Source organism: Mirounga angustirostris, unplaced genomic scaffold, assembly GCF_029215605.1.
Source record: "Mirounga angustirostris isolate CCGP_5_RB_7025 unplaced genomic scaffold, mMirAng1.0.hap1 SCAF_12, whole genome shotgun sequence".
NCBI lineage: Eukaryota > Metazoa > Chordata > Mammalia > Carnivora > Phocidae > Mirounga > Mirounga angustirostris.
In genome coordinates, this window is record NW_026991720.1 from 23209602 (window position 1) to 23223112 (window position 13511).

Sequence of the window (13511 nt, forward strand, 5' to 3'; positions counted from 1 at the left end):
TATCTTGGTCAAATCAACGGTGTGGTGACATCTTGAAGGCTTTAGACATGGCTGCACGGTGGGAGGAAAGCAAGCCTGCATGGCTGGCTCCTGAGGGCAGAGGCACTGATGCCCGGGTCCACGGACCCTTTCCCCCCGGGCTGGTGGCTGGCCTGGCCCCTCTAGGAGGGAGGGTGCTATGGTGACTGGGACCTGGGACTGTGCCTCCCAGTTCTCAGTTACCAATTGTCCGAGGCTCTTTGGGCAGGTTGGCAGCCCTCTCTGAGAGCCGAGGCATCCTCAGCTGCAGCGAGAGGGGGTCTTAGTGGTGACCGCTAAGGGAGGGTCCAGCCGACCCTGTTGGCCGGAACAGCAGTCTCATCTCATCTGCAAGCTCGAATCGGCAGGAGCCATCCATTTCCTCACAAGGAGGGGAAGAGAGCAGGGTCATACATGGGCAAGGGTACCAGGAGGAGGGATGATTTGGGCCATCTTAAATGGTGCCTACCCTAGCCCACATGTGGACTAGGGCACCCTCCAACTTTCCAGAGTTCCAGGCTGTGCCCATTGCCCCAGCCTGGGGACTCTCTGAGCCAGAACCATCAGCTTCCAGAGGGGTGAGTCTTTCTCCCAGGAAATTCTGTCCAGTTTGTATTGCCACACAAAAGGGCCAAGCCCTGGATCCTTTTTCCTATCTCCTTCCACGGTCCTGCCTAGGCCCTCTTCCTAATGCCCAAGGCTCCTCTTGGGGTCCTCACTCAGTTGTACCCATATGGTTGCCCCACAGCCCCTGGAAAGGGTGACCCCCACGTTCCAGCTCCTGGGACCCAGGGTTGGGTGCAGGGGCTGGGAGAGGCCGCCCTGGACTGGGCTCAGGCATTGGGGTGGGGGGACTGGCGGACAGGCTGCCTCCCCTTTCTAGAGCCCATGGGCTGCAAGAGCCGATTCTGAGGCAGCCTCTGACTCCTGTAGGGGGCAGGCGGTTGACCCATCGTCAGCCCTAGATCTGGGTGAAGCTAGGAGTGACGGAGACCCAAGGTGGGGGAGCCCTGCTATCCCTGCAGAGCCCACACCCGGTATGCTGACACCCTGGCTGGGTGGCCAGACAAGATCGGGAGGAGGTGGGAAGTCCTCATCCCAAGTGCCAGGATCCCAGTCCCCTTCTCACTCATTCTTCATCTCATACTTTTTATTGGGTGCCAAGGAGCACCTGCGGACAAGAAGTAGGTTTTATTTTATGTCCCAATTCCGCCTGTTCGGTACCAGCTGTCTCCGGCACAGGGTCCAGGATTCCGAAGCTAAACTGGGGCGCAGGGGAGGGAGTGCTGGAATGACTGTGCATGGTGGCCCAGGGAGGAGGTATGGAACGGCGGCACCTGTCACCTATTTGACCCCCCCCCCACCAGGCACTGGGAACATACAGAGCACAGGATGGACTTGGCCCCATTCCTTGGTCCCTGTCACTGAGGAGATCACAGCTTAGTGAGAGTGCAACCATAAACAGGCAATTAGAATTCCATGGGATAGATGCTGTGAACCCTGGACCTATTAATTTAAATGAACCAGACTCTCACATTATTTGTTAAATAAACCTAGTTGAGCCAGAAGCCTCTAATTGTTCCATCATGCACGTGAGAGAAAAGCAAAGAGCCAATGCTTGTTTTTTCTGATTGGCAGAGATTTTTACAAGTAAAAGATCTCTTGGGAATACAGAGGCATCAGTTACAACATTATAACCAGAGGAATAAGTTCTCTAGTAAGACAACAGATCAGAATTGTGAGGGCACAGGGCTGGGGGTCATGTTCAGTGTTCATAGCAATCATTTCTAAAGGCTTGGGAGTCTTATCAGACTCCTTTGTTCAAAAGACATTGTCACAAAGAACTTACCCATTTGGTTACTTTTGTGAATATTCACACATCCACATTGCATAAAGATGGAATATTCTTGTGACAGTTCTCCATTTAGGGTCTTACGAAATCAAGTTCTTTTAACTAGTTCTAGGGCTGCAGAAGGACTCTCTTTCCTGCACATCTGCAAGGGAGCAGAGACATTTCATTTCTTTTTTTAGATTTCTTCTGTTAATTATGAAACTTGCAGTTTTTAGGGCTGGCTCCAGCCTCAAATTTCATTTCTTGAGTTTCATTTGATTTTACCGTCAGCAACCAAGAAAGACCTAAGGAGGATTTTTCTTAGTAACAGTAAAATAAGGTGCCTACCGTGGGTTTCTTTATGGGCCTAGAGGGGCCCACCAGGAGGAAGTGGGGTGTCCTTGTAAGGGACTGACAAGCCTGGCCAACAGGCCCTTCCCGCCCCCAAGGCATCCCCTGGTGGTTTTGAGGACAAGGGTGTGCAGGTCCCTCTGAGGTGCTCTGCCTTGGCTGGGGGGATGAGGAAGATGTGGTGGGCTGTTGACAGGCAAATCCAACAAGCAGATACATGGCAGGTAGTTTGAATAAAGGTGGACGGATGAACTGTGACAGCGTTGAAGTTCAAACATTGGTCCTGAGGGCATGCCCTTCCCCTTATGTGCTGGGGACTCCCTAGGCTTCTTGGTTCCAGTTCAGGTGGAATGTGTGTGAGGGGCTGGGACATGAGCAGAGCGTTCCTGACATTGGTCTTTCTCCCTCAGGTTGCTTACAAGAGCCGAACTCCACCACCAGCAGTATCTTTGGGGACCCAGGAAGCTCTGAATTCAAGGTGAAAGAGTTAAAGTGTTCTGGGCAAAGGCCCTCTCAGATTGGGGCTAGCAGGGGTGGGTCTGCCTGGGAGGAGGCTACCAGGGGGAGGTGATGTCACCTCCTATAGCCAGGTGGAAGAAGGGACTCTCACTGGAAGCACCTTTTACACCACGTAAAGTAGGCTGAACGAGTTCAGGAATCAGGCAAGGGCTGTAATGGAAATGAGGTCCACTGGGACAGCCACTGTGGTCTCCAGGGTCCCTTGGGGGGAAAGTGGCTGAGGTATGGGGATTCCCTCACAAGCCTGGGCCCAAATGCTCTTCCTTCCCAGGACCTGGCTCAGAGGGGAGAGAGGAGACAAGCAGGACCTACAACCCAGAGGCCATCCACAGGCCTATGGGGGAGGAAGCTCACTCAGGGAGCCCCAAGGCCCTCAGGCCTGCCCTCCCAGGGCCTGTCAGAACCCCAAGATCTGCCTGTGAGGCTGGGCTGGAGCCTGGGCCAGGAGAGAGCAGAACTTCAGAAACTGCTGAGGATTGAGATTCCTCAGAGGCAGTGAGAGGAGGATCCCCAAGAGCAGAAAGAGCGTCCCCAGGGTCAGAGAGGGGAGGCCCCCAGCGGGGAGAGCGAAGAAGTTCCTAAGAGACAGAGAGAGAAGATACACCAGGGTCAGAGTCGGGAGGCCACTCGGGCTCTGGGGGAGGAAGTCTCTGTGTACCCCAGGGAGGAGGCTCCCCAGAGTGAGAGGAGTGAGTCTCCTCAAGGTTAAAGAGGAAACAGCCCTGAGTGCCAGAGAGAAGAGGTTCTCCAGGAGCCGAGGAAGGAGACTCCTCGGGGCCAGGAAGTGAAGACCCTTCAGACTTCCCCAGGCCGCATCTCACAAGCCTGGGAGGTGGCTGAGGGAGAGGCGCCTACACAGCCCCCCGAGGAAGGCGGCTCCCTGGGCATTTCTAGGGATTTCTGCAGGTCCCTGGGAGAACAGAAGCCTCAGCCTGGGGGAAGGGAGAGCCCTGGCTCCGGGGAAAGGACCACGCAGCTGACGCAGGACAAAACTGACGGCGGGAGCCGAGAGTCGGCGCCGGCCGCGGGAGAGCAGAGGGCCGTCCGGGAGCGGGCGCGGCCTCCCCTCCTACCCCCGAGGCTCCCGGCCCGGCCGCGGCTTCCAGGCACCGGGGCTCGGGGCAGCAGCAGCAGCACCCCGCGGCTCTCCCGGGGCGCCCAGGGCTGCTGCGCGACCCGCACTGGCTTCAGGGCCCGGAGGGAAGCCCGGGCGCGGCGGAGCAGGTGCGCGGCGGCTCCGCTAGGCTCCTGGGCGCCGTCGGGGAGCGGGGGCGCGGCGCGGAGGCCCCGGAGGCCTCGAAGGCCGCGTGGGCCGCGCGGCCCGGCCGGGAGAAGGCGTCGGCGGCGTGAGCGCGGCGCAGCGGGAGACGGCTCTGCCGTGGCTGCTGGAGCTGCAGCGCGCGGGGCCGGCCTGGGGCGCGAGGGGCACGACGGGCGGCCGGCCGCTGACAGCCGCCTCCCCCAGGTCTCGGAACGCCTCCGCCTCGCCAGGAACCGCCCCTGCCGGCTGCACCCTCTGGGGCCCCCACCCAGCGCAGCCCAGCTCCCGCCCCAGGCAAGCCTCCCGGGGGAAGGCGGCGGGGCCCCCGCGGTCCTGCCCGGGCGGGCGGCGGGCTGGGCGCCTCCCGGGTCCCTCCCGAGTGCGTGCCCCGCGCACCCGCACGGACGCCGACTGAGGGCGGAGGGGCGCGTCGGCCCGGGTGCTGCGGCCGGCGGCTCCGCCAGGCCCGCGGGGGAGGAGGCCGGGGCCTCAGCGCTCGGCACCGCCCCGGGAGGACGCGGCGGGGCAGCGGCGGGCCCTGCGGGAGCAGCTGCAGCGAGCGCTCCGGGAGAGGACGTGGCGGCTGCGGGCCCTCGGGGCCAGGGGAGGGGGGAGGGCGGGGAGGGTCCCCTTCTCTGGGATGACAGGCCTCTCTCTTCCAGGAACACCCAGAACTTCCAGCAGCTCCTGTGGCCCCCTGGCGCCGAGGAGCCTTGGGCTGGAGAGGAGCGCTCACCCTTCCCGGCCCCCTCGCGTCACTGCTGAATGCTCAAAGGAAAACGCAAGCCGGCGACCCGCAGGCCCGCAAGGGCAGAACAGAGGTCGTTCCAAGAAAGGCCCAGAACTTTGCCTCAGGGCCTCGGAGGCCAGACACACAGACACACGCCGCAGCTTCAGCCCCACCAGGAGGCGTGTTATTTCTTCTTTCCTCCCCTAAGTCCACTGCCCCGCCAACGTCAGAGCGCCAGGTCCTGAGGGTCAAGCAGCGAGAAGGCCCCATTCTTTCGGAAGAACGATTCAGTGCGGCACATCTTACAGGAGACCAGTTCTTGCTTCACTGGGGGGCCTGTGGAAAGATGTCAGAGGCCAGGAATGGGTCCTGGGAAAGGGAACCACGGGAGCCCTGCCTACGGAGCCCTGGGAATCTGCCTGTACTGTATCCACTTTGGAAGTGTGGAAGAATAAAAGGTGCTTCTGAGGAACACCAGCCTGGGCAAATAGGGAGCTGGCTGGGGGTCCAGAGCAGCAGTGACGGCAGGACTGGTCAGTCCGCCCCCTGCTATCGTTTCCGCCACCCCAGACTCCACAGAGCGGGTGGTGGGACCCCCAGCACGGCTGGTCACAGGGACAGAGCTAGACGTCCCTGCGGGAGAGAGGGCTTCCTTCTACCTCCTGCTCTTCTGGGACTTGCTTCCTGCTTTTTTGGGAAAATTCCTCTTTTCCCCTCCCTTTAGGACCCTGTAGAAAATGGGGGAAATTTTTAGGCAAAAACATCAACTGTGTTTATCCCCAACCATCCGCCTTTCCCGCCCAGGCACCCAAGCGTGGGGAGAAAAACCCATGACTGAGTAGCCTCGTTCACAATTCATGAGCACAAGGAGCAAGGGACACAGCATCGCCCAGCAATCCCGCAACACTCCCAGGCGTGTTCCCTTTCCTGTGCCATTTAACTCTATCTCCAACTACACCACTGCCCCTCACCCCCACCCCAGAGGATGACCTCGACTCTCAGCCTCACAGAAAAAGCAGACTCGGTCCAGAAGGGACAGCCTTCCCACCAACACCATCTCCCTACCCCTCTCTGTGCCCCTGCCTCTCCTGTCAGATTCCAGCATCTGGAGTTCCCTGGGTGAGCTCACCCGACCTCAGACTTTAAATAGCACCTACAGGGGCGCCTGGGTGGCTCAGTCGTTAAGCGTCTGCCTTCAGCTCACGTCATGATCCCAGGGTCCTGGGATCGAGCCCCGCGTCAGGCTCCCTGCTCCATGGGAAGCCTGCTTCTCCCTCTCCCCCTGCTTGTGTTCCCTCTCTCGCTGTCTCTGTCAAATAAATAAAATAAAATCTTTAAAATAAATAAATAAATAAATAAATAGCACCTACATTCTGATGACCCCCAAGTTTGCATCTTCAGCTCTGACCTCACTCCACAGGGGGACCTCCATACACAGCCACCTCGCTGGCCCCTCCAGCCTGGTCAGGGCTGACCTGTCCTCACACCCCCCCTCCCCCCAACCCTGCTCCTCTCCATCTTTCTTGTCCAGGCGCTTGAGCCAAACACTGGGGCTTCACCACGGTCTTCTTTCCCCTTTGGTCATTCAGTCCACCAGTAGGCTTCATTGATTCCTCCTCCAAAACATAGCCTGAATCTCCCTCGGCTCTACCGCTAATCACCCTAGCCCAAGCCACCGTCCTCTCCTGCCAGGATGACCCAACACAGATGCAGACCTCAGCTGCCAGAGTTGACTCTTTCCCTGAAAAACCCGTTACTTACAGAAGAGTTAGTACCCGACCAGTACCACTGACCGGCTTAAAATGCTCCGTGGCTTCGTCTCCCACTTGGAATCCAAATTCCTTCGTGTCACTTAGCTTCCAACCGTTGGGTCCCCAGAGAGGCCTTTCCTGACCATCCAGTCTAAAGCCTCACACGTCCCTTGCCCATCTCCCCCATCACTCCCTAGTCTCATCATGGAACTTGTCCTTATCAGACGGGTCCTCTTTACGGCCTAGACCCCCCCAACTAAATGGACAACCCCATCCACGTCTTGTGTGCCTAGTGCTGACGGCACAGCCTGGCTCAGGGCAGGGGCTCCGTGTCCGTGAGATGAGTGATTTGAGAGGTTGGGGCTCACCCAGCTGCCAGCCATACGTGAAGCTGGTGGTGATGGGGAAGAGGTAGCGCATCTCTGGCAGGTCCAGTTTTCGGGCGTTGAGGTAGCAGTAGCGGCCCTGGAAGTCGTGGGAGATGCCTTCATACAGCAGGGCCCGGGTGGCAGGCGGGACCGGGAGCATTTCTGACTGAATAGGAGTCTCCGGGGCGGGGCTGGGGGCCTCGGTAGGCACTGCCTTGGGGGCAGGTGGAGGCGGGAGTGGGGCTTTGGGGTGCAGGGTGGGCAGTTTGAGGGGTAGGCGCGCTGCAGCCTTAGCCTTCTGCTTGGCCTTCACCATCGACCCATACTTGCGGTGCCATTCACAGCGCAACATCTTCTCCCGCAGATATTCCTCCTTCCAGAAGTTCTGCCGCAGCGTATCCATGTTGAGTTGCCGCGACATGGTAGCCAGGGAAGGGGCAGGGTGGCTGCAGCTGAGGGCTGAGCAACAGCAAGCAGGGGCCTTCTGGCAGCAGGGGGCTGCCACGGACAGTCACCTGGCAACCAAGCCTCACCTCACACAGGGCCAGGGTTCTACTTGCCATGCCTTTAGCAGACCTCACATGCCTTGATCCAGAGGCACCCTCAGGCCAGGGCCCACCAGCTAAGAGCCTTGATCTCCAAACCTCTTGCAGGACCACGGCTCGGTCTGGTATCACAGGCTTCTAGGTTTCCTGTGTTTCTGCTTCCATCCCTTCGGGTCAGGTCCCTTCCCAGCCCAAGAGAGACTGAAGTGGGGGAGCCAAGGGCCTGGGCACAAACCTCCTCCCACTCCTCCCGACCAGAGCTGGTCGCTGTTGACTCAAAGGACCCATCCTTGAGTCACAACCTCCTGGCACCATCTTTCTGGTCCAACTTTTCTATGCCCGTATCTTTGGCAGAACCATTTCTGGCCCTGCCAATCTAATCCCCCCAACCGCCTCATCCCATGCGTGTCCTTTGTAGCACCCAGCCTCAGTTTGGAGAGAAACAAGAACATTACTTTAATTTAACATCAACAATGACACTGTGTAACAGCACAGAGGGGTAGTGGAGAGAAGACACTCGGGCTTCCTGTTCCCTAAGCAGCCTTGACTTTAATGGCAGAGCCCCAGCAACATGGAAGCACCTCACCTAGGCTCTCAGCGGAATGGGAAGGGGCAGGGGGCTGGGAACTGGAAATCAGAGGCTCACAACTTAGAGAAGGGCTGATGGCAAGCCTGGCGAGAGGCTGCATGGCTGTGGGGAGGGCCCTAGCGCAGGTCCTCAGCCGTGAACATGCCCCTTGCCCTGCGCAGGATGGAGTCCTTGGCGGCATCATAGGGGTGCTCCTTGGACGGGATCTCCAGAACGGCTGGAATGGAGCGCTGGTGGGCGTCGAGCGCGTGCCGCACCATCTCTGCGATGTATTGGTTGATGAGGATAATGCCGATGTCATCCCGGTTTAGAAACTGCCTGTTGGGATAGAGGAGAAGGGATTCGAGGACAGCCCACTCAGAGGTGCTGAGGCTGGGCTGCAGAGGGGAATGGGCTTGACCCAGAAACCGCAGAGTTCAAGGGCAAAGGTTGCCAGCTAAACTCTGGAGAGTTTCTAACCAGGATCAAATTCAAAAACCTAAAGACCCTGGCTGTCAGGGTTGGCTTCTCCCTCCCCTGCTTGGAAGGCTCCCAAGTGAATTGGTGCTGAAGATTAGGGCACATGCTGGTGTATTCTGTATGTTGCAAAGAGGATAAGAATATGCATGCCTGTCCCTTTGTATGTACATGAAGAAAAAGCAGAAAGGTAAATAAGCAATTAAGTGTTTACAGGAGTGGAGGAGGGAGGTAATGAAGTGGAAAAAGACGGGGGGGGGGGGAGATGGGAGTGAGACTTCTCAATGTTTATACCTTTTAAATATTAATTTGCAAACCACATGAATACTTTAACTTTTCAACGAAACAAAATTTTTTTTTAAGGGGGCTGATGAGACCACTAAAGGCTTTAAGGTCTATGCTGATGAGGGTGGGGGATGGATCGGGGGGAAGTTTGGTGTGAGCCAAGAATACAACACAAGAGGAGGAAAATCATACTTTCCCCCAGAGAGAGAGCCTAGCACTGCGCTCTCCCTTCTTTGTGATCACCCATGCATTAATTAAGTAAAATATTAAAAATCAATTTTATTGAGCGCTTGCTCTGTGCCAGGCACTAGAGCAGGTTAGACTTGATGATCTCTGGGTCCCTTTGGATAGAAACATGGAAAGTTCTTGGAGTAAACTCTGTCCTTCTCCCATGACAACTTGGGTCACTTTACCAGAATGCTTAGAGATCAGGCCAGTTCAGGGCCTACCATACCCCAGGCAGCAGGAACCAGTCTCAGCCCGCAGCTCAGGGCTGGACTGTGTAGGGGAAAACAGGTGAGCATGGTTCGTCCCTGAGACTTGGCAACAGGGGCCTTAGAAAAGGGGTGAGAAAGCATAGGGGGCTGGCATTCTCAATTCAAGTCACCAGGACACCTCCTGGATTAAGGAACATGCCTGGATTCACACTATGAAGCTATCACTCTTGACCCAGGGGAAGAAATGAGGACTTCAAATGCAAGGTCTTAGCAGCAAGTAGGATACTGTCCTAATATTCTGCCTGCTGTGCTCAGGACAATGGGAAATTCTAAGAGAGAGAGAACTGTACAAGCAAAGCGTGGACCTGGCTTAAGAGAGTTGGGACTGGGTTCAAATCCCCTCTCCCTCTCTTCCAAATGTGACTTTGGTACGTGCCTTAACCTCTCTTGTAAAGAGGAATGATAACCCCTAGCTTACAGGATGGTTGTGAGCCTCTAAGGGACATGGAAATACAAGAAAGCCCGACCCCACCGCCTAGGTGTTCCGATGAGTGTGTGGTTCCTTTAGGGGTCAATCCGCAAGAGCCGAGTGCTTGCAATGCTGGGGGTCTGCTCTACAGGTGAACGGGGGCGAAGCTGACCCTGCGGCAGGTTGGGCCGAGGGGCGGCGCCCGTCATGAGCTCTGTTCCCCTTCTTCCCTGACACACAGTCATGTGAGAGATGAGCTCGTGGACTTGACAGAGCCCGGGTTCCCCCAAGCCCCAGAAGCGAACTTGGAGCACAGAGGCTTCCTCCGGAAGGGCGGCCGAACCGACTTCCTTGACCCTCAACATCGGGGTCTGGAAGCCCAGCGCAGGCCCCGCCCGCCGGGTCCCCGCGCCGCCCCTGCCTACTCCCCGCGCTCCCACCCAAGGCAGAGGGTCCCATTCAGGCCTCGCGGGCTACCGTACCGGAAAGTGTCTTCGATCTCATTGATGGTTGTATCCTTCTCCACCACCAGGAAATTAGGCTGGCGGTTCTTGTTAAGCTCCCCTATGCCGCCCAGCAGGAAGCCAGTCACCGTGTCCTCGTCTCCGATCACCGCAATTAGCTTCCCCCTACCCGCCATTCTCGCAGGCAGGTCCGCGACGGCCCGAAGTCACCGAAGCCCCACCGAAGCCCCACCCCCGCAGTGCACCGCCTTTTCGCCCGCACCTCCACCCCTTAGACATGCGCAGTTCACCACTCCACCTCCCGGGACATGCGCATTAATAGTAAAACGGTCTCAATCTGAATACGCCTGCGCCATAAAGAGAGGCCCGAACCTGGGGACTACGATTCCCAGAAGTGCGCGCGGCACCACGGGCTCACGCAAGCGCGTTCCATCGCTCATTCAATAAACCTGTTGAGTCTCCTGCACAGAACTGGCCCACAATGGTCTCAAGTGGTTGGGTACTTAAGAGAATGGATCCTGCCTTCATTGGTTTTATCAGGTAGAGTAAGGAGCTGGGCACTCATTATTCAACCAGCGTTTATCAAATGTGGCCATGAGGGGGCTGAGGACACAAGACTGATCAAATGCGATTTCTTTCCTCAGGGAGCTCCCTGCAGGATGGGGAGGAAGGCAAACATAAGAGAGGCCCTGGAGGGGTCTTATGGGAGCAGGATTCAGAGCAAGGAGGGGGAAAGGGAAGAAGAAACTTAAAAAAGAGCGCAGAGGCAGATAGGCTACTGAGTAGAGGTGAGGAGGGTGGTCTTCTCTGACTGACCCACCACTATGTGCTGAAATGTCCGGGGGACAGGTCTAGAGTTGAGGGGTCAATTGAGTGAAATGCTTCTTTGCCCTGCTCTGGCTACTGAATTATTTATTCATGTGTCACACTTGTCTGTATTAGATCTTCCGGGGTCAGGGAGCTCAGGCTGGTAGGGGAGGAGGGTCTGTAGATACGAAGTCACAGATCAGTGTAGTAATGCAGAGAGGTGCCCTGGGGCAGTTTGGAACTGGGAGGCAGATCCAGGAGAGACAGGGAGGGAGCCAGAAAGATGAGGGGGGTGGAGAGGCAAGGGTGTTACCAGGCACAGGCCCAAATTGCAGCTTGGGTACCCAGGAAGCTAGAAGCTGTAAAGTGGGGTTGGAGTAGAGGGTGTGGTGGGGAGTGGGCACACTGTCTGATTCAGGACTTCTTTTTTTTTTTTTTTTTTTTTTAAGATTTTATTTATTTATTTGACAGAGAGAGACACAGCAAGAGAGGGAACACAAGCAGGGGGAGTGGGAGAGGGAGAAGCAGGCTTCCCGCGGAGCAGGGAGCCCGATGCGGGGCTCGATCCCAGGACCCTGAGATCATGACCTGAGCCAAAGGCAGACGCTTAACGACTGAGCCACCCAGGCGCCCCTGACTCAGGACTTCTTGCCTGAACTGGTGGGGGATGCTGGTGTGTGAACTTGGTGGCCTTGTTAGGAAGAGTAGACATTAGCCTGGAACCGGAGGGAGCTGCAGAAGGGCCCGAACCAGAGAGGGGCAAATTCCTTTCAATGTGAGCCTCTCAGGCTGCGGTGTGGAGGGTGGGTTTGAGAGAACTGGCTGGGACCAGGGAGGCGAAGTGACAAGGCTATAGGGCCAGGAAGACTAGTTCGGAGGTTGGTGACCAGGGAAGCTAAGGTGACTGGTAGGCCAGGGAGGCTAGTAAAAAGCTGATGGGCCAGGGGAACTAGTTAAGCACTGGTGGAACAGGAAGACTAGTTAAGAGATTGGTGGGCCAGGGAGGCTAAGTGAAGAAGCAGATGAGCCAGGGAAGCTAAGGGAAGAAGCTGGTGACCCAGGAAGACTAGTTAGGAGGCTGGCAAGCCATGGAGAATAGATAAGACGCTGACAGGCCAGGAAGACTAGTTCAGATGTTGGTGGCCAAGGAAGTCAAGTGAAGACACTGGTGGGCCAGGGAAACTAGTAGTGATGCTGATGGGCCAAGGAAACTAGTTTAGAAGCTGGTGGGCCTGCGGGACTAGTTAAGAACCCGGCAGACCAGGGAGAGTAGGGAAGAGGCTAGCAGGCCAGGGAGACTAGTTAAAGGCAGGGAGGCTAAGGGAAGAGGCTATAGGCCAGGGAGGCTTGTTCAGTCGTTAGTGGGTCAGCAAGGCTTAGGTGAAGAAGTGGCAGGCCAGGGAGGCTAACTGAAGAGGTTTGTTTTCCACGGAGACTAGTTAAGAGGCTGATGGGCCAGGGAGGCTAAGGGAAGAGACTGGTGGGCCAGGGAGGGTAAGTGAACAGGTTAGTTGGCCATGGAGACTAGTTAATCTGGCTGGCCAGGGAGGTTAAGTCTGGAGGCTGGCGGGCCCAGACTAGCTGAGAGGTTAGTAGCCAGGGAGGCCAAAGGAAGAGGCTGGTGGGTCAGGGAGGGTAAGCAAAGAGGCTGGTGGGCTAAAGAAACTAGTTAAGATGCTGATGGACCAAAAAGTCTAGTTTAGAAGCTGGTGGGCCAGGGCGCCTGGGTGGTTCAGTTGGTTAAGCGACTGCCTTCGGCTCAGGTCATGATCCTGGAGTCCCGGGATCGAGTCCCGCATGGGGCTCCCTGCTCAGCAGGGAGTCTGCTTCTCCCTCTGACCCTCACCCCTCTCATGCTCTCGCTCTCATTCTTTCTCTCAAATAAATTAAAAAAAAAAAAAAAAAAAAGAAGCTGGTGGGCCAGGGACTAGTAAAGAGGCTCATGGGCCAGGCATACTAGTTCAGAGGTTTGTGGGCCAGGGAGGCCATAGAAAGATGCTGGCAGGCTAGGGAGACTAGTGAATATGCTGTGGGACAAAAGGGCTAGTTTGCAAGCTGGTGAGCAAGGGACTTGTTAAAGGGCTGGCAGTTAGTTAAGCGGCTAGTGGGCAGGGAAACGAAGGGAGGAGGCTCGTGAACTAGGGAGGCTAAGGGAGAAGGTGGTGGGCCAGGGAGGCTGAGGGAAGAGGTGGTGGGCCTCTCTGAAGACTTGCCAGTGGCTGGAGGCCAGGGAGACTAATAGAAGAAGCAAGCATGCCAAGGAGGCTCAGTGAAGAGGCTGGTGGACCAGGGAGGCTCGGGTAAGGGGCTGCTGGGAAGTTAAGTGAAAAGGTTGTAGGGTCAGGGAGGCTAGTTCAGTGGTTTGTGAGCCAGGGAGGCTACATTCATCGAGAGGCTGGCTGGCCAGGGAGGCTAATTGAGGCGGTGGTGGGCCTAGGAGACTAGTTCAGAGGTCTGAGCCAGGGAGGCTGAATGAAGAGGCTGGTGGGCGGGCCACGGATGCTACCAGCAGATGCTTGTGGGCCAGGGAGACTAAGGGAAGAGCTCGGGCCAGGGTGACTGGTTAGGAGGCTGGTTTGGGTTGGGGTCCTGAGCAAGGTCAGAGCTGCTGATGGAACCGGAACGGGTCC

General features: G+C 57.0%; 3 protein-coding genes across 3 annotated transcripts in view; 1 reads left to right on the top strand and 2 right to left on the bottom strand.

Annotated features, from left to right (window-relative positions):
* The window catches only part of KCP (kielin cysteine rich BMP regulator), a 31976-nt gene extending 27198 nt beyond the window's left edge, over positions 1-4778 (top strand). The window contains exons 41-42 of the mRNA XM_064574979.1: positions 2611-2678; positions 4643-4778. The gene's annotated coding sequence lies outside the window, so the exon portion shown is untranslated. The remainder of the gene's footprint in view (positions 1-2610; positions 2679-4642) is intronic.
* A 129-nt stretch (positions 4779-4907) lies between these two features.
* SPMIP1 (sperm microtubule inner protein 1) lies at positions 4908-7661 on the bottom strand. Its single transcript, XM_045864303.2, has 2 exons — positions 6830-7661; positions 4908-5046 (listed from the first exon to the last, which is right to left on the bottom strand). Exons 1-2 carry the CDS (start codon positions 7248-7250, stop codon positions 4937-4939), a joined length of 531 nt encoding a protein of 176 aa, XP_045720259.1. The 5' UTR covers positions 7251-7661; the 3' UTR covers positions 4908-4936.
* Positions 7662-7805: 144 nt separating this feature from the next.
* Positions 7806-10382, bottom strand: ATP6V1F (ATPase H+ transporting V1 subunit F). Its single transcript, XM_045864304.3, has 2 exons — positions 10093-10382; positions 7806-8281 (listed from the first exon to the last, which is right to left on the bottom strand). The coding sequence occupies exons 1-2, from the start codon at positions 10248-10250 to the stop codon at positions 8080-8082; spliced, it is 360 nt and encodes a 119-aa protein (XP_045720260.1). The 5' UTR covers positions 10251-10382; the 3' UTR covers positions 7806-8079.
* Between the last annotated feature and the right edge of the window lie 3129 nt (positions 10383-13511).

Coding starts and splice junctions, on each gene's coding strand:
- SPMIP1 (XM_045864303.2), bottom strand. CDS start 7,250: ATGTCGCGGCAACTCAACATGGATACGCTGCGGCAGAACTTCTGGAAG. Junction 5,047..6,829: donor CACGTATGGCTGGCAGCTGG/GTGAGCCCCAAC, acceptor ATCTTTCCACAG/GCCCCCCAGTGAAGCAAGAA.
- ATP6V1F (XM_045864304.3), bottom strand. CDS start 10,250: ATGGCGGGTAGGGGGAAGCTAATTGCGGTGATCGGAGACGAGGACACG. Junction 8,282..10,092: donor GAGATCGAAGACACTTTCCG/GTACGGTAGCCC, acceptor CTATCCCAACAG/GCAGTTTCTAAACCGGGATG.